The sequence below is a fragment of the Typopeltis vanoorti genome, chromosome 24, assembly GCF_054136105.1.
Source record: "Typopeltis vanoorti isolate ZY-2024b chromosome 24, IOZ_Tvanoo_1.0, whole genome shotgun sequence".
Classification (NCBI taxonomy): domain Eukaryota; kingdom Metazoa; phylum Arthropoda; class Arachnida; order Uropygi; family Thelyphonidae; genus Typopeltis; species Typopeltis vanoorti.
The window spans coordinates 26,655,169-26,676,755 of NC_143572.1; the positions used below are offsets into that span (position 1 = coordinate 26,655,169).

The 21,587-nt window shown below is 33.9% G+C and overlaps 1 protein-coding gene across 4 annotated transcripts in view; it reads right to left on the minus strand.

The window, feature by feature from the left end:
- Window positions 1-8,031: 8,031 nt before the first annotated feature.
- Window positions 8,032-21,587, minus strand: part of Nadk2 (NAD kinase 2, mitochondrial) — a 154,783-nt gene continuing 141,227 nt past the window's right edge. Inside the window, exon 10 of one of the 4 annotated variants that reach the window (XM_090413743.1) lies at window positions 8,032-8,664. In XM_090413743.1, the coding sequence (XP_090269869.1) occupies window positions 8,526-8,664 (139 nt within the window). In that variant the 3' untranslated portion in view covers window positions 8,032-8,525. The remainder of the gene's footprint in view (window positions 8,665-21,587) is intronic. The other 3 variants (XM_090413745.1, XM_090413744.1, XM_090413746.1) reach the window with 3 other exon arrangements.

Genomic DNA, 21,587 nt, shown 5'->3' on the forward strand with positions numbered 1-21,587 from the left:
ACATTTCTCAAATGTTTGTTGTAAAGTGAAAATCTGATACTGATCCCAGATCGGTATCAGATTTTCCAATCATTCAATCACTCCAATCACTATTGTTTGCGGTGCCATAACTAGCTTTACATGGGGACCCTGTGCAAGATTTTATTTTTGCCTTTTTTTTCATAAAAAAATACGATAGAAACAACGATCAATTTTTAACTTTAATCAAAATGTTACAGAATCAGCCCCCACGATGGCAAAATTTAAAATTTGAAAATGAAAATATAGTACTAATTAATTGTTTAATTTTAAATCTGGTGTCAGACAAAGATGTACATTATTCCCTCTCTTATTCATTATCTGTATGGATCACATTACAAGGAAAGTGGTATTAAACATATCAAAATTGAAGGTGTTAATCTCAGATCTTTGTTTTATGCGGATGATGTTATACTTCTAAATAAATCCGCTACAAGTCTGCAAGATTCCCTGACTAAATTGAATAACTGTTGTAATAGATATGGTATGAAGGTCAGCAATAAAAAGACAAAGACAATGAAAATAGGCAGAATCGTTGAAAATGTCAGCTGTGTTGTGAACGGAGAACCTGTGGAACAAGTAAAACATTTCACCTACTTAGGCACGATTTTTACTGAAGATGGTAAATTAAATATAGAAATAGACAACAGAATCAGCAAAGCTGGTATGGTGGGAAGTCAATTGAATAAATTTATATGGAATAAGAGAGAAATTAGCCCAATCACTAAATTAGCTGTATACAAGACAGTATTCAAACTAGTTTTAAATTATGGATCTGAGAGCTGGGTTAGAAGGAAAACACTTGACCAAAGAGTAGAGACCGCAGATATGAGAGTCCTGAGAAATATTAGGGGCATGAACAGATGGGAATCAATGGCAATATCATATTAAAAATGAGTATATTAGGAAAGAACTTGATATTGTCAGCATCCAGGAATGCATTAGCAGAGCTAATCTCTAGTGGTATGGTCGCTTAAGCAGAATGGGAGAGGAAAGATTAGCAAAAACAAGTGTTTTCTGCCAGGTTGGCAGGAAAAAAAGACCCAGAGGAAAGATATAGGAGATTGATACAGCAAAAAGTGCCTTAGAAGACAGAAATATAAGACATGATAATATTAGAGTCTTGACATTTAAGAGACTGATTTGGAGGAAAACTGTAATAGGAAGTTAGTCATCATGCATATCAAGGATTTAGGCCTAGTGTGGCCTGTTGCGGTGTTGCGGCCTTAGAAGGGGCATGAACAGATGGGAATCAATGGCAATATCATATTAAAAATGAGTATATTAGGAAAGAACTTGATATTGTCAGCATCCAGGAATGCATTAGCAGAGCTAATCTCTAGTGGTATGGTCGCTTAAGCAGAATGGGAGAGGAAAGATTAGCAAAAACAAGTGTTTTCTGCCAGGTTGGCAGGAAAAAAAGACCCAGAGGAAAGATATAGGTGGATTGATACAGCAAAAAGTGCCTTAGAAGACAGAAATATAAGACATGATAATATTAGAGTCTTGACATTTAAGAGACTGATTTGGAGGAAAACTGTAATAGGAAGTTAGTCATCATGCATATCAAGGATTTAGGCCTAGTGTGGCCTGTTGCGGTGTTGCGGCCTTAGAAGTCATTGTTGAATCATTTAAGAGGACGTCCTGGTTTAATTTTTTCCTAATAGCTTGTACTTTAAGGCTTGTTTTTGGTAATCTTTCTGTTTTCATTCTTTGAATGTGTTCCATCCATTTATGTTTATATTTTTTAATTTTTTCTATTACTGATTCTTGGTTTAATTCTTTCATAATTTCTTCATTTCTTTTGTGATCAAATAGAGGTATATACTTTGCAGTTTATCTCATAAATTTCATTTCTGCTGTTGTTAATCTTTGTCTTTTTGTTTTATTGTCCAGATTTCACTTCCATACAATAAGTCTGGTAGGGCTAATGTATTGTATACTTTTAGTCTGGTTTGTTTTTGAACTGGGTTTGGTTTAAATATAGTTAATTACACTTGTTATTTTCAAATATTTTGCAATTTTTACATTTATACCTTTTTCATTTTCATTACCTAGGATGTATGTGATCATACATCCTAGGAAGTTAAATGAATTCACCTGTTCTATGATCTTGTTATCTATTACTATCTTAGTTCTTGTTGGATCTTGTCTTTTAAAGGTCATAGTTTTTGATTTTTCTGGTGATATTATCATACCATAATCTTTGGCTATCTCATTTAGATCTACATTAGCTTTCTGCAAGTTATCTTCAGAATTTGTAATTATTATTTGGTCGTCGGCAAAAAAGGAGAGTGTTTAAGTTCACAATAGGAGAAATTATAATACCTTGATGGAAATTTTTATTCCATTTTATTATTTCATAGAGGTAAATATTAAAGAGAGTTGCTGAGAAGGGCATCCCTCGTATATGATAGCTCATGATTTAATCTTATTTGTATTTGATTATTTTCATATCATATATACTAATGATAGCTTTTAGGATATTATTTTTTTTTTTTAATATGTTAAATAAAATGCTTCTTTTAACTTTGTCAAATGCTTTTTCAAAGTCAATCAATGCAATATGTGTTTCTAAATTGTATTCTCTTCTTTTCTCTATTATTAATTTTAGGCAAAAGGCTGCGTCTATACATGATCGTCCTTTTCTAAATCCATTCTGTACTTCTAAAATAAAGTCTTCGGAATATTTCATCAGTTTGCTATTTAAATTCTGCTATATATTTTGAAACAGGAATTTAGGATACTTATACCATTATAGTTTTTAGGGTCATCTCCATTACCTTTTTTTAACGATAGGAATCACAATTGCTTTTTTCCATTCTATTGGGAGTTACCAGTTGTATAAATTTTATTTAAAAATAATAGGAGTCTTTCTTTGAATCTTGTTCATGCATATTGACATAGTTCTGAACCTAGCTATCTTCTCCAGGTGATTTTCCATTTCTTGTTACTTTCAGGCTGATTTCTAATTCTTCTTTAGTTATTTCCTTTTCATTTTCATCAAATGTTTGTCAGTTTTCTTTTTTAAAATATCTATCTGTTCCCCAATTCTGTGTAAAAATTTAGAAATTCTTCTAATTTCAATTCGGTGTTTAATTTTATGTTTTCTTTAGTATCTGCATTTAGGTGTTTCAAAATCTTAAATACATTGGGTGTTATTTTATATAAATCATGTTCTAAATTAGAAACGAATTTGTTCCATGATTCTCTATATCTTTTTCTGACTTCGCTTTTAGCTATGGCTCTTTCTTTTATATTCAATTTCAGGGGTCACCAAACTTCTTTGACCGTCGATCCCTTTAAGAGTTTCTTGACTTTTTATCGACCCCCTCTATTTTACTATTACGTAATTATAATAGGACAAACAAAAAAAGACACTTATGTGAGTTTTTTGATTGTTTATTTTATAGTTACAGTGTTTATTATATGTATAATATAGTATATATTATTATATTACTATTACTATCACTAGTGATATTAATAAACTACTGGTATTACTACCAGCCCTGCTCAACTCTTCAAAATAGAGAAGTTTAGTTTGTGAATGAATAACGATTGAATCATGATATGTATTTTGATTAATTTTAGAACATTAATGCTCATTTGTATGTCGATGCGCAAAAATGAGACTGGGATCAAATACGTGTAATATAAGTAAATAAGAACTGCGCACGCGTTGCAATCTCGCTCCCGCCGTGCTGGCCAGGCAAGAACCACCAACATTCGTTTATTGGTAAATACGTTATTTTGGCCTACTTGTTTGGCCTCAGTAACTATTTTCATGACTTTGCTCCGTCTTACAGGTCCTATTCATGTCACTGTTCCCACGATTCACTCTCAATTGCATTGTCATTCAGGATGGAGGTAATCCAAGTTAACCGAATTAAATATTACCCATACAACGATGTCTTATATTTTTCTATCGCCCCCTAACAATGTTATATCGACCCCTGGGGGTCGATATCGACCACTTTGGCGACCACTGTTCTATTTCGTCTTCTAATCTTTTACTGCTTAACCATTTATGATAGGCTTCTTTTTTCATTTTGATTATTTCTTTGGTTGTATCATCCCATATCTTCAGTTTTTTTTTTCCTTTTTTTGAATTTTTTGGTCTTTCCTGAGCTTTCATTAGCTGCTGAGTATTGTTTTGATATTAAGCCATTCCATTTCTATTTCTTCATTTTGTTTTATTTTATCTAGATATTGGTTAATTCTTTGTTGATATAGCCATTTAGGTGGTAATCTTAATTTTATTTTAATGAGGAAGTGGTCACTGCTTATTTCATATCCTCTGTGAACTCTAACATCTAACGAAAATTTTGATGTCTATTCATTTAAGATAATATAATCTAATATTGATTTCCATCTGCCCAAGTATATTTCTGTATGTCTTTATGTTTATAGAATGAATTCATTATTTTTAGGTTATTATAAACTATAAAGTTAATTTTTTATCATTCCTGTTTAGAGTATGTTCTCCATATATTCCTATATTATTATTCATTTTAGTGTTTCCAATTCTTGCATTTAAGTCTCCTGCTAAAACTAGGAGTGCCACTTCCCTTACAATCGAGATGATTGCCCCTTATGCCCTGTTAGTTACTAACAGGGCCATAAGGAAATTAGTAATGATGTAAATTTTTCATGTAGTACTATCACATCCTGTACACACCTTGAGGATATATATCAGGAATTTGATGATTCTTTTTTGATACTCCATTTCAGGCCCCCCAATTTGCTAGGCCCTGTGCCTGTGTACCTGCTTAGTTACGGCACTGATTGTTTGAATATCATATATTTCTTATTTTGTATGATTTTAACTGTTTTTGTCCTTGTCTCAGTGCATCAATTATGTCCATGTGGTACTTCTCTAGTTCTTCTGCCAGGTCAACTTTTCTGTTTATATATATGCTGATGGTTCTTATTCTTCTAACACCGTGCTTGTCCTGGTTTCCTTACAGCAACAATAACAACAGTGGGTGTCTTGTTTAACCTGGCAATGCCACAACCTGCATAAAATTTCATCATGTTTGTTTGTTTGTTTCAGGTAAGCCAATAACATAATACAATTTGGTCAGCTAGTCCTACCTCATTGTTTCAGTACCCAGTGGATATATCTACTAATGGGCACACCATGTGAAGGTGAGGATCAGACATGAAGTCAGAAACCTCAGTTTTTCACATTCTTTAAAAGCTATGTGGTGTATTTTCCTCCTAGTTACTTGGTATAGATCCCTATCAATCTACTATTAATAAGTTCACACTGGGGTGTTCTAAAAACTCCCAATGCCACCATAACTTTCTGCAGGGCCAGAGAAAACAACACATCCTGCCACAATTTCACATTTGTGAATGGGTGGATGTGCCACATATTGTGATAAGTTTTCAATTGTAACCTACTCTGTCACAGAAAACAATTAAAGAGAATACTATATTTGGTTGATATATCTGAATTACTGAAAGGTGTAAACATGAATCAACATTAACAAACCATTTGAAAATGGTATATATAAGGGAGAGAAAGAGCAAACGTGTGAACAGAAATGCTTTCATTACTGATAAATGAATTATTAATAATTTACATTTGTAATATCATCTGTGTGCATCCTATAAGTTGCTGGGTAGAGTGAATAGCATGTGATTCTACATACTGTGGATATGCATGTTTTCATTTATGATGGGCATAATTGAAAAGAAAAAAAAAAACTTATAAGGAGAAAGAAAGAGATTTCTAACCAATAATAAACAGTGGATGTATACATTAGTAGTTCAGTAAATAACTATATGGAGGGACTAATCAAACTAATAATGTTCATCGGGTCATTCATCTAAGGTATGGCAGGAATACATGTTGGTTGATGGAGCAGCAAATCATCTTGTACAGTTTGCTGTGCTTGTTATAGTATTTATTTCTGTTTTATTTATATTTTGCTCTTTGTTTTTTAAGAATTTTATTTTATTCACTTATGATCAGTATACACCTCATATGTAGTAATGCAAACATAAATTATTTCCAATCAGCATTGGAATCATCCTGCCTGTTGTGAATCCTATGTTCATTACATTTTTTTTTCTTCCCTCTTTCTGTCAGCAACTCTTTTGTCCTTCTTTTTATTATTATTATTATTATTATTATTATTACAGGCAACTCCAAGGAGTCATTCAGCATTCGCACAGTATCTATCATACTTTGCTTTGAACTCATTCACATTCATGGCACCCACAACAGACTCTGGCAGCTTATTCTATTCATTCACCACTCTCCAAGTAAAATTCCTAATTCTAACCCTTGCTAACCACACTCTTGTTCAGTTTCCATGAATGGTCCCTAGTTCTCCCACCACCAGACCTGTTCTGAAAAATTTCCTCTAAATTAATCTTGTAAAAACCTCTCAGTAATTTAAATGTCTCAATCATATCATCCTTTTCTGCCTACCAACCAATTTCTGTAACCTACAAATGTTCAAACTGTTCTCGTAAGGTTCATTCCATAGACCTGCTATCATCTTGGTCACTTGCCTCTGGATCCTCTCTACCTCCTCATCACCAAGAAACCCTGGTGCCCAGATCTGCACATAGTAGTCAAGATGGGGTCTTATCAAGGCTCGATTGAAAGAGGAACAATAACCTGCTTGTCTCTGCTCGTCAAAGAGTATTCTTAGGTAGCCAAATGATTTGATGAGCTGATTTAGCCACTTTTGCTATGTGCCCCTTAAACTTTAACCCCCTATCCACCAACACTCCCAAATCTCTGGCTTTGTCAATTTCCTGGAGCACAGTTCCACCAATGTGGTATACTGCTGATAATCTTTTCACCCCAAAATGCATAACCTTACACTTATCAATAATAGATATCTCCCATATGATAGCCAGATGCAGTCCACTTCTTTTGATACATAGGATTCATTTTTATTCAGGAATTGATGAATTTTTACTTTACTACATCTGTTCTTTCCAAAGATTTGAACAAAAATAGTATTAAAAAAATCCCAAACAGACACTATATTGCAGAAGCAAGAAAAAGAAGTAGGTTTATTGTATCACTAAATACAGTATAGAGACAATTACAGTCTATGTACTATATTTAGCAACAATTTGTGCAAGAAGAGACTTCTGGAAAGGCTGTTTATAATGAAAAAACACACTCCCTCCCACAAACACAGAAAATACTAGTAACATCTGTTTATAATGCAGTCACTGGGTACAGAAAGCAAACAATTTATATTAAGCAAATTTTCTAAATCAGTTTGAACTGTATTTGAATTTGATATTATTAAGAGTTCACAAGTGCTAATTTTACAAATAAAATTCTAATGAAAAATTTGCAACTAGCATGGCATATAAACTGTGTGAAAATGCACCTCAAGAAGCAACATACATTATGCTGAAAGGAGTTCCCACTGTGGACACTACCTGGCGGCGGCGGCGGCGGCGGGGGGGGGGGGGGGGGGGGAACAGTGTGTTAAACATCTGTTTTGCTTATACATTTCTGAATTTCAACAATGCCAAGTTCCTTCATCTTAATTTCTTCATAGTATCTCCATTTTTTAATGATTCTGCCACTAATTGCATCTATTTACTGCCTTAATTTTTCTCAGAACTCTCTTGTGCTCATGGTTTTTCTCTGATCTTTGATCAGCTATTTTTTTTCCTAACCAAACTTTCAAGGCTATAAGTTAAAACTGGTTCGCATACTGTCTTATATAAAACTATTTTAGTGTTTTGACTAATTTCTCACTTACTCCATACAAATTTATTCTGTTCACTCTCCGCCATACTAGTTTTGTTTACTTTGTTGTCTATTTATATATTTAGTTCGCCTTCTTCACTATATATTTCTTAAATAGCTAAAATATTTTACTCGTGTTATAGGTTCTTCATTAAGGACCATGTTTTTACTTATTTTCATTGTCTGCTTTTTTAATTGCTGATTTTCATGTCAAATTTGTTACAGCAATTATACAATTTAGTTAATGAATCCTGCAGATGGGTATTGAATTTATTTAAAAGTATAACATCATCTGCATAAAGTGAAGAGATGAAATAAACATCTCCAATTTGGATATAACATTTAATGACTGTCATTCGTATTTATGATCCATAGAAAGAATTATGCAACTCTTCGTTTTTAGAAATTTATCATTGTTTCAAAGAAATAATGTGTATCAATTACAAAAAACAAGAATCTCTCAACTCAATTATTGTATGCATGCTCTAAAAAATTGTTTTGGTCAAAGCCAGATCAAAGAGCATGATATTTTATAATGCCAATATATAAATTATTTTTTATTAACAATTAAAGATATAATCAGTACCAAAATGGTACCCCAACAAATTACTTTATTACACATGATTTAACAAAGAAACAAACTGACAATATGAAGACATGATACTAAGGCAAATAGTTTACCCTGATATTTACAAGATATTCTTCTTTCTTCCTTCCTTCCTTTCTTTCTGTTTGTTCCTTTTTACATCATTTCTGCTTGTTTCTAGATTAATCAATCAATCAGAGATACAGTAAGAAGGGCATCTTCATCATTAATTTCCAATATAGCAGTTGCCCCATCATTGAAGATAAAAGAGAGACCACCATCAATTACAAGGCAAGCATCAAACATCCTGGATTTCACCTCAATTCTAAACATTAAAACATGTTATGACATAAATATTGTTTAATATATAATAAAAATATACATAAAAAGGTGAAGATTTCTGATTAATATTTTTACACACATTGTGTGTGTGTGTGTGTTTAATATTATAACATTGCAAATGGTAGGAACAATCTTTATAATCTATATTTTCTCTTGTTGGCCTCTTGCTTTCAAACCTTCTGATGGAAATTATTATTATTATCTGAGACCTCCAGGGAGTCAAGGACTCATCAAGGGAGGCTGTAAATTACTCAACCCAGCTATCATACCTACCCTTGAATTCATTCACACTAGATGCACTCACTACCCATAAGGGCAAATTATTCCACTCACTCACTGCTCTCTGGGAGAAAAACCTAGCTCTTAACCCTTTTTTGACTGCAAATAAATTTAACTTCCATGGATGCCCCCGTGTTCTCTCCCCATCTTCCATATAATGAAAAACTTCATCATTTGAAATGCTATAACACCCATTCAAAAGTTTATAGACCGCTATCATATCACTCCCTCTTTCTCCTGTTAACCAGAGTCTGCAATCCACATACTCGCAATCTGTCCTCATAATCTAAATCCCATAATCCAGATATAATCTTGGTAACTCTTCTTTGCACCTTTCCACAGCTTCTTTATCTCCTTGGAACCCAGGAGACCAAATCTGCACGCAGTAATCCAAGTGTGGTCTTATCAAAGCCTTATAAAGAGGCAAAATTACTTCCTTATCCTTACATGTCAAGGTCTGCTTCAACATACCAATTATCTTCTGAGTTGTATTTGCAACTTTTGCTATGTGACCTTTGAACTTTAAATTCTTATCCACCAATACACCAAGATCCCTTGCCTCTTTAGTTTCTTGTAGAATAATCCCGCTAATATAATATGCCACTGGAACTCTAATCACGCCAAAGTGCATAACTTTACACTTACTAACATTAAACTGACAGCCATTTTCATTTGCCCAGATTTCCAGTCTATTCAAATCATTTTGTAATTGCTGAATATCAGTAGCATCCCTGATTGCCCTGCCTATCTTCGCATCATCAGCAAACAATTGTAAATCTGATGATAGACCCTGCTTGATGTCATTAATGTATATTATAGTATAGATTGAACAATAATGGCCCAAGGACTGAACCCTGAGGTAAACCACTGATTACCTTAAATCTGGCAGATTCACACCCACTGTATACCACTTTTTGATATGTCTGTCAACCATCCCCTGAATCAAGTCAATAGATTATGTTCCAATCCCATATTCTCCAGTTTACACAACAGACATTATACCACACAATAGGTATCCTATCAAATGCCTTAGAAAAATCCAACATTTATCCAAAATATTAGCAAATTGCTAAAACATGACCTTCCTTTAATAAACCCATGCTGTTCCCTGCAGAGTATACAATGCTTGTCTACCCATTTCTGTATGCGAGTTCTTACCAACTTCTCTAAAATCTTCACTACCACACCAGAGATACTAATAGGTTGGTAGTTAGACAGATCAGTTTATGAGTGATCAATTTTAATAATATAAAAATATCTAAATGAAAATCTTTATTTATTTTTTTAAACTAAACGTCTCAAATAAATGTGTAAGAATCCGAATTATTATAAAGCATTACTTCTTTTTTTTTTTTTTTAGATGAAAAAAAGAAAACCTATAATGATGCATTAAAAACATCTCCATAATAAGATCCTTAAACATGGAATTTCAAAATTGAACACATATTGTGAAAAGAAGGTGGTGTCATGTATTCTATGAAGTCAATAGAATATTTGTAAATGCAAAAGCAACACCTCATAATAGTTCTGACTTTTCAATAATAAAGCATCTCAATGCAAAAGGTATGATAATTATTTTTATATTTATTTATATATTATTTTTGTTATTTATAAACATTCCATTAACCTTTCATCACTGAATTTTCCACAACAGGCAGGTAACCTGTTTAATTTGGTAACATATTCTGGTTATTTATCATGGAAAGGCAAAGGTATACAAACATGTTGGATATCCCCCCCCCCACTGACATATTATATTATTATATGTAGAAATTAGGAGAAAATCAACACGACACAAGTCATCCTCAATCTAATCTGTAGTTACAATCTACTGATGATATATTTCTCATCAGCATATGTGGCCTTATTCGGAAAAAGAATTTCTTCAGCTGATCAATAGCCCCCATCCTAGGATTACTTTAGAGAAACAGGAACTGCTGGTTCTTTTCTGTGTAATGAAAATAAACTTTTACTTGAAAATATCTAAAATTATTTAGCACTTCATCTCAAAAGATGTCTCAGAGCATATTTCAAAGATTTGGAGGATGTTTCTTCTATGTATTTCTCATAAATTAGTGAACAATCTTTCTGCTATGCTCACACAATTCTGAATGCTAACAATGTCAAGTTCCTTCTTAAAAACTGCATTTTAATTATGAACATATCACTCTGCCATTGATATTATCTGTTCACTCTCCTTAATTTTCTCAGATGGAGCAGTGCTATTTTTTTTTTTTTGGATAGTACACAACAATACAGCATACTGGAATCTTTATTAACAGTGAAATGTGACATAGATGTGGCACAACTTTCTAAATGTACCACAACTGTATGTTATACTTCACTTATTGAATGAAATTTGCATTTTTCACTACATCCATTGTTAAGATATTTGCTATATAAAACTAACTATTTTCAGAATTTCAAAGTACTTCCATGTTTATATATTAACACATCTGTGCCCATATACAAAAAAAAAAAATACACTTCATAAACAAAATTAGGAACATCATATAAAGATGATTTATTGCTTGGTTTTGACTTTTCTGCCCTTTATGTCCTAATCAGTCACATGACTTCTCTTACAGGAAACATTTCTGCCCAATATTATGGTCCTCTTTGTCCACATACTTATGTTTTGGTTACTTTATATAGCAAAATAATTTTTATTGATAAAAAATAAAAAAATGGGGGGGGGGTACAGCTGTGGGCTTACCAACTTTTATAACATGGAAAATTTTGAGCAATGTGCTCTAGATTCCTAAACTTTTAAACTGACAAACTGTCGGTTTAAAAGTTTAGGAATCTAGAGCACATTTTGGCTTAGATATGTTGCCAATGTTTTTGTTATTTGCCACAGTAGCTAAACTTTAACACTTTGAGCCCTATCGAGATAAATATACATCGATATGTACATATACTTACAGAAGGTCTAGGACTCAAAAGTGTTAAACATCTTCCTCAGTCACATGAACAAATGCATAAGTGCATACAATTTACTACTGAAATTAAAAACCAGGTCTCACTTCTATTTCTGGACATACTTGTCATGCATTTTCTCTCAGGCAGCCCTTCACTGTCTACTGCAAGCCCACACGTAGTGGCCAATAAATGTAAACTCTTACCACTACTTTTCACAAAAACTTTGAGTCATTAATACCCTCTATGGGTATTAATGGGACATTATAGCCCTGTATTAATGACTCAAAGAGCAATAAAAATATTGGGTATTAATGACTCAAAGAGCAAATAACAATATGCATAAATACTAATGAGCAAGCTCTTAAGCATGAATTAAACATTGTTAACAATACTTTTGCCCGTATAGCCATAAACAATGGCTATAGCAAAAATATCATCATTAATAGTATATTTTACTTCAAGAGTCTGATAAGTCTGGTTTAGCTAACCATGCTTTGTTAACTAGATAAAGAATGCATTGGAATGAAGCTAAAGTCCTGCAAAAAGTTATTTTTCTTCTGGAAAGATTAAAGAAAGTTGTGAAGCACACATCCACAGTCCTAACCTTAATAAAAATGAATGCCTTAAACTTTCTCAATGTTGGGAAGTCATCCTAAATAACACTCTTCATTCATGTGTTTCATAAAATTGTAATTATTTAAATATATTTCTTAGAATTCTAATAGTTGTAGATGGAATCATCCTCCTGCAATTAATAGCATATATATTGTCATGAGTGTACAATTTAAGTGTTATGCTCATTCTGTTTATCTCTTTTCAACTGTATTGATAATGGCTATGAAATATTGCCCAAAATTCTGCAAATATTAAATAATTGTTCTTAACATAAATGTCATCCATTATTTTAATTTTATTATTATGAGGATTTGTGAGTTGCAAAAGATGGCTGATGGGCAGTAAAGCGGAGATGTTCATTGGCTTTACAAAAGAAAAGTTTGATCATAAGAAAACAGGGCTATAATGCTGCAATATAACACTGCTTGCAGAAGCTGAGAAAGAGTCCTTTTAAAATCTGTATTTATTCTCATGAAAAATAAATAAGAGTGAACATTTTTCACCACATAAGATAGTCAAAGAAAATCTGTCTTTTCATAATTTTAAAATCTGTATTTATCTCATGAAAAATAAATAAAAGTGAACATTTTTCACCACATAAGATAGTCAAAGAAAATCTGTCTTTTCATAATTTTAAACCGGAGATTGAACTATGATAATTAAATGGGAATCGCATCAGTCATATTCTTCATTCAACTAGCATCTGTATTAACATCTAGAACTACATTAGTGATGAAATATGAAATGAGAAAAGAAATATGGTTAATAAAATTGTTATGTTGAGCAGTAAAATTTCATTGATGAATGACCACATCAAGTAACAAAAACACTTTAATTGTGTACATTTGGAACTTGTAAATTAGAACATGTAATAAGCTTAGACATAATTTAAAAAAAAATTTTTTTTATAGACTTGATATAACTCTAAAGTGTCATTGCAAAAGGAAAATTTAATGCTGTGCTCAATTGTCTTCATTGGTATGGTAGGGTATGATGGAAAACTATTTAGAATCTTACTCAGTTTGTGTCATATGTGATGGTGCAAACTGTTAAATGTTGTAAAAGTGGATTTACCAAACCAAACAAAGAAAAATTCCCTTTATTAATTGTTTGGCATTGTGCTAATCACCAAATGGAACTATTGGTTGGTGATACTATGAAATCCATCGTGTGTAGTGATAGATTTACATCATTACTGACAAATTTTATGTCTTGCATAGTGTGTTGCCAAAAATATCACAGAATTGAAAGTGCATATAAACTTGCTTAATACTAAACTATTACAAATTAGAGAAATTTTAAGCACATGGTGGGTAGCATTGAGTTTCCAGTCTGTTTTAGTTGTTTTGGAATAACTATGAAATATTAGTTAATCATTTTCAAGAAGCAAAGAATGATTCAAATCAAGACCAAAAAGAAAGATGCATATATGAAAGACTACAGAAAAAATTGTAAATATTGACTTTATATAAGACTTAAGTTTAATGTATGACAATGCTATACAAGCATCACCAGACTTGAGTTTGGAGTAGAAAAAAAGCAATATAGATCTGTACAGGGTGTGGGGGAAAAAAAAGTCACTGTATAGTTTTTTTCATGAAACACAAATCATTCTAGGACAGTTACAAAGATACTGTCAAAGCTGCTGAAAATCAATCTGCAATTTCAAGGAGCTTCACTTCACAGGACAGGCTACTGAAATTATTTTCCAATCCAACCAAAAGCTTTTTAAAGAGCTTTGAAACAATCAATAACAAGCAGGCTGATCTGATAGTAAAAATGCTGATTCAGCTGCATCAAGCTCAAGTACTTGATGAGAAACAGTGGCCTAAAGATATTAACTCTCAAGTAACATTTAGTGAGAGTGAAGTCAGAATATTGTCAATAGGCTTCGGTTAAATAAAAGAGAAAATACAATTCAGGGATTTTGGAAATACTGAATCAAAAAAAGCCCATTTCACGAAATTTAATCTTCTGAATATGATGCTGATATCAACAAGTGCACTTGGGCAAGGATTTTCAAAAATGTATCAGATTGTCAGTTGAACCAAGCTCCATTGATTACAAAAGCAATTTCTTTGCTACTATTTATTCAAAATGCAGGTCCATCAAAACATGCAGCTACTTTGGAAATGAATGCCATTCAGCAACAGACACAATAGTAAGGAAAGAAGTTGGCATTTTGTGCCAGATGAGAACTTATTCTCATCTGGCACAAAATGAGAACCCAGATGAGAATAAAAACTTGAATTTTTTTTGTTAAAAAATGTTGATATATATTTTATTTATTTTTTATATACTTGTATACAACAAAGTTAGTTTTAATAAACTGCTAATTATATAATTAACTTGTTCCTATTTCAAAAACATTATCGCACACTATGAAATAATATCAGCAAGTTTTGTTTTCTTTTTTTCAATTTTTCATGCTGGCAAAAAATGACTACTGGAACCCCCACCCGACACTTTTTTTTTAAACCAAAAATACTGATGAGAAGTCAAGAAGAGAAAAGTTGTTTTCAACATATTACAGTTTATATATAGACTATATATTATATAGCATATCTATGATCTCCAGTCTTTGACTAGAGATCACAGATATGTGATCTCCAGTCAAATGATGCACTTCAGCATTTCATATCAGAAATGCTGAAGTGCATTTCTAACTCAACTCTCATATCCATAAGTTACTATTGGTTTGATCACTATCTTGTATACTGCTAGTTGAGACATTTGGCTAATTTCTCTCTTATTCCATATAAAAATTTATCAACTGGCTCCCCATCAAACCAGCTTTGCTTATTCTATTGTCTACTTTGATATCTAATTGTAAAATTAGATATCAAATAAAATCAATTAAAAAAAAAAGAATAAGTACAGATTTTGTTATATTCCCACAAATTGTTAATTATTTGTTGTAAAGTGAAAATAACCACTGTGGCAACCACAGAACAAGTAAAAACATATGGAAATAAATATAGAATAAGCAAAGTTGTTAGAATCAATTGAAGAAATTTATACGGAATCAGTGAGAAAATTAGCCAACATCCCAAACTAGTAATATATGAGATAGTTTCCAAATTTCAAATTATGGATGTGAAAGTTGGATTAGAAATGAAAACAGTTCAGTGAAGATTAGTCTACTGATATAAAAGACCTTAGGAAAATTAGGTGAATTATTATTATTATTATTGTTCCGGGCAACTCCAAGGAGTCGACAGACTCATCGAGGGAGGCCCTAACATCATGTCAAGAACAACTATTCGACATTGACACAGTATCCATCATACCTTGCCTTGAACTCATTCACGGTAGCAGCATCCACAACAGACTCTGGAAGCTTATTCCACTCATTCACCACTCTCCAAGTAAAAAACCTAGCTCTAACACCCTTCCATACATGGCCCCTAGTCCTCCCACCACCAGTCATATTTTCAAAAATATCTTCTGGATCAATCTTATAGAAACCCTTCAGTAATTTGAATGTCTCAATCATATCACCCCTCCTTTGCCTATCGTCCAATCTCTGCAACCAACAAATCTTCAACCTATTGTCATAAGGTCCATTCCACAGAACTGCTATCATCTTAGTCCCTCGTCTCTGGATCCTCTCCACTTCCTCCCCATCATGAAGAAACCCTGGTGCCCATAACTGGGCACAGCAGTCCAGATGGGGTCTTATCAAGGCTCGATACAGAGGAACAACAACTTGTTTGTCTCTGCATGTTAAAGTATTTTTCAGAAGCCAAGTGATTTGATGAGCTGATTTAGTCACTTTTGCAATGTGCCCCCTAAACTTCAATTCCCTATCCACCAATACTCCCAAATCCCTGGCCTCAATCTCCTGGAGTACGGTTCCACCAATGCGATATACTGCTGCTATTATTTTCACCCCAAAGTGCATAACCTTACATTTTGCCACATTAAATTGACATCCATTTTTCCTAGCCCAGTCCTCCAAACTATCCAAATCATTCTGTAAAATTTTGACATCCTGTGTACTCACAATTGCTCTACCCAACTTTGCATCATCAGCAAACAAGTGAACACTTCCTCTCAAATCCTTTCCTATATCACTGATGAACAAATTGAAAAGCAGTGGTCCAAGAACAGAGCCCTGCGGCACACCACTAGTCACAAGCAGTCTTTTAGACTCCACTCCTGAATAAACCACTCTCTGGTATCTCTCCTTCAACCACCCTCCTATCCATCTCACCAACCCTATATCTATCCCCATCTGCTCCAGTTTACTGATTAGGGTTCCATGTGGTATCCTGTCAAAGGCCTTGGCAAGGTCCAGTAGTATCACAGTAAACCCATTACCCCTATCCAGTTCAGCGGTCACTGTGTTATAAAACGTGAGCAAGTTACTGAGGCATGATCTACCCTTCACAAAATCATGTTGTCCCCCATACAATATCCCATTTTCATCTATCCAATCCTGTATTCTTTTCTTGACTAATTTCTCTAAGACCTTGACAATGATTCCTGATATTCTAATCGGTCGGTAATTTACAACAGCAGTCTTGGAACTACCTTTATGCAGTGGAACTATTTTCCCCTCTTTCCACCCCCCTCGGGACTAACCCAGATCCGAGACTCAAATTAAACAAAATGGTCAAGGGTACTGACAATTCTTTAGCTGCTTCTCGTACAATACAAGATGGTATACCATCCAATCCCACGGATGTATTGACATTGAGGTTATGCAATAGACTACTCACCTCCACTTCATTCACCACAATTCCCGTATAATCTACTGGTTTATTCATTTCTGCAATGTCACCACAAACAATGTCACGTTTCTGCAAGGTTGATATGTACTTGCAAAGGGCTCACTCAGTAACTAAACTATATCAACTGATTCAGTTACCTCCCCACCATCGGCATTCTTTAAAATCATTCTGCCATGTACATTTTTCCTTTTACTTGCTACATATCTAAAAAACTATTTAGGATTCTCTTTAGCCTGCATGGCGCCAATGTTCTTTCATAATCCTTTTTTGCTTTTCTTAGCACACTCGTTAGCCTTCTGGCCTGCGCTTTATACCGTTCATGTGCCTGCCGATCACCTTTCTCCTTAAATTCCCTCCATAGTTGTTTCTTTTTTTGCAGCTCAAGCTTAATGATGTTATTCATCCATTTAACCCCTACTTGATTTATTATTCGGACTCTAGGTATACAGTCAGCCATTTCAAATCACTCTCCCAAGTCAAGACCCTATGATCACTCTCACCAATTGGTGGCAACGTGGTCATATTTGTACTAGGGAGTCAGAGAGTGTCAAGCACTCTCTGACTCCCTAGTATTTTCCATTACATGCTGTCGCAGATAGTTATCCCTTAATAACCGCATAAAATCCAATTCCTTCCTCCCGTGTGTCCTCTCCTAACTCCAATCAATGCGACCATAGTTGAAATCTCCCATAATAATTACCCTCCATCCACTCATTTCTTTTATTTGCTTGTGCATACTGTCACCACCATCTTTTCCATCACCTGGTCTATAGCAGCACCCAATTGTATATTTAGTTCTGCTAGCCACAATCTCACACCAAATGGCCTCAAGTGTGCTCTTTTCTCTATCCTGCAATTCAACTTCTCATCAGCTATCATCAACAATACTCCTCCCCCCATTTTATTCTCCCTGTCATTCCTGAACACACTATACCCATCACATTCAATCCCACTAGCTATATCATCTACAGTCAGCCATGATTCACTAATACCAATAACCTGTGGTCTGGAAGTGCCAACCATGGCCAAAAACTCCTCCTTCTTGTTCCTAATACTCCTAGCATTAGTGTACATGAATTTAAAACCCCCCATTAGCCCCAACCCTACCTTGATGCCTTATATTAACTATCCCACTCTGATTTGTTGTCCTTATTCGCTCAGGCATATTATATTCATTCATACATTCAACTGCCTCCCTAAGGACTGTATATCTACCCTCCCCCCTTAATAAATCTAGTTTCCCTGAATTTGCACATCCGCTACATTCAGCAACACTATCTCAAGTCTCCTTACACCGTAACCATTCAAATGCAAGCCATCCATCTTATATAGATCCTTTCGCCCATCGAACTCACTCCACACATCCACAAATTCCACACCACTCGTCATACATAACCCATGCATAAAGTCATTCGCAATCATGGCCCTCCTTTTAAACATTTCACTGTCATACCGTGGCAAAAGACTAATCATTCTAACTCTCTCACTCTTTTCTTTTGCTACCTCAAACAATTCATTCAGGTCTTCTATCATTTCCATTTTATCTCCTTTCAAAACATTCGTACCTGCCACAACAATAATTTCTTTCACCCTTTCCTTTTGCTCTCTAATAGACTCAGTTACATCCTTTATGGTCCCACCAGGTTGGTACGATTTTGTCAAATCCTCTACTAACAAGTCTCCATACAGCACTCTATCCTTCATTTTGTATGAAAAAGTATGAAAGGAAAAATACGCCTATTTTTCCTGTCATACTTTTTATTATTGGCTAGTTCAATCAGTCGACTTTTGCTCATACGCTCTAGCTGCTGTTTTGCCCTTTGTATCGCACCATTCAACAACGCAATCTCACTCATTGCATCTATCTCATCTTTTTTATTCTCTGTAAAACCATTAATACTATCATTCACACACTCACAATTCTCTGGTACAACCTCGCCGTTTCTTGTCATATCTCTATTTTCTTCATTCTGAAATTTGACAAAAATATCACACTCACGATCCGAAATACACTTCAATTCCTCATTCTCCCTACATTTTCTACAAACATTCACTCCTTTATTATCATCTAACCACACTCTGACCGCACTCCGCAAAGTGTACATTTCGCAGATAGTACACTGAATCATCTCGTTTACATTACCGTTCTTGAAAGAAGAATCATTACTGGCCGCCATTTTCTTTCGTACTGGAGCCATACTTACTAGTAACGTATTTTATCAAATTATAAACACCAAAAACAAGAATTAGCAGATGACATCAGTGGCAAAATCATATTAAAAACGAAAATACAGTTGACCCTTGAACAAACTGACTCCAAGCATTGTTTGAAAATCGACACATAACTTTTGACTCCCTAATAACTTAACTACTAACAGTCTAATGTTGACTGGAAGCAAGTTGATTAACACATATTTTGCATGTCATATGTATTATATACTATATTCTTAGAATAAAGTAAGCTAGAGAACAGAAAATGTTATTAAAGAAAATCATAAGGAAGTGAAAATGCATTTACAGTACTGTACTGTATTTATTGATACCATAAGTTTACATCATCTGTTTACAAGATGAATCGTATCTCTGTCAGTACCGACATCGATATTGTCCTATATGATACAAAACACTGTACACGTTATATGTATTACTAATACTAGACATCAAAAATGAAAAGATAATGTGAATAATAAATTCATATTTATTTACGGATATAACGATTCATGCATTGATAACGAAGAAGTAGCAACATGATTGCTTTATGGTAGCCTGGTGCAATCAAAATGATTGCTTCACGTTAGCCTAGCCTATACACTAATAAACAAATCATTATAAATTTTTTTTATGATAGTTAATTAATTTAACTAATTAATAACAGTTAATTTTATGCAGTTCCCAACTCAATATCACCAGAGTTGAAGATCGGTACTATCAACATAAGAAGCCTGAATGGCAAAGAAATGGAGATAGCTGAGGAATTAGATAAGTACCAGATCAACATAATACAGTTGACTGAAACAAAAAAGACAAAACTGGTGAGATCTTTCTGAGCAATAAATACAAAATGTTATATTCGGGCAATGACAATCAAGGAAAAGAAGGAACAGCCATAGTATTCAACACTAAATACGAGGCTAATCTTCTTGAATGGCAGTCAGTCTCAAGTAGAGTGATATGGGCAAATATCACAATGGAAAACTGGGCAATGAGACTTATTTGTGCCTATGGCCCCACAGAAGGTTCTACTAAGGTAGAAGTGGAAGAATTTTTTGAGGCTCTAGAGAAAACTACTGACACAATGAAAAATGAAAAGTTGGTCCTTGATGAGGATCTAAATACCAGAATAGGAAATGATTGTCAGACATACAGATATTTTGGGAAAATTTGGAGAAAAAGAGCAAAGCTAATAATAATGGCAAATACTTGTTGGATTTCTGCTCAGGACATGGACTGGTTATTACTAACACCATGTTCCAACATAAAAATGTGCACAAATTCACATGGAGAGAAGAGGCAAGGAATAAGAAAAGTCTCATTGACTATATTATTGTTGATAGTAATGTTTTCTCTCTGGTGTAGGACACTAGAGTGTACAGAGGATTTGAAATTGGAAGTGATCACCATTTAGTCTTAAGCAGGATAAAATTGAATTTCATATTGAAAAGAATAACATGTAAGAAAGTTTTAAAGCAAATAAAAGTTGAGTAGCTCTCAGATGTGAACTGTAGATTAAAATACACAAAGATTATTGAAGAAAAAATGTAAGAGTTTCAGAACAGGAATCAAACCTTGGAGATTCAGTGGCAAACCTTGAAGAAAACCCTGATTGATTCAGCCAGAGAGGCAAGTGGTGAGGTTGTCTGCAAGGACAGAAAAATTAGAAAAATGGTGGACACAGGATGTTAAAGAGGCAGTGAAAAAAAAGAAGAAATCATATCAAAAGTTCCTGGCAAATAAGTCAGCTTGTGCTCTTAGAGATTACAGAAACAAATGTAAGAAAGCTAAACAAAAAGTCATGCGAGGACTTTGGCAAGAACATAGAAAATAAATATCAAGAAGGTGGCAAAATATTCTGGAGGTTGTTGAAGAAGCTCAGAAATTGAGGAAAGAGTGCTGTAAAAGGAATTTTATAGCAATGTTAAAGGTGAAATGAAAAAGATTTCCTTCAAGTATGTAGTAATTACTTCGAAAAATTGCTAAATGAAACAAGCAGTGATAGCACAGTGGTAAAAAATACTCAACAGGCATACAATCAAGAATACATATCCATACTTGAAGTAGAAAAAGCCATCAAAGGCTTGAAATGTGGAAAGGCAGCAGGAGTAGATGATATTCGACAGATATGCTTAAGTATGGT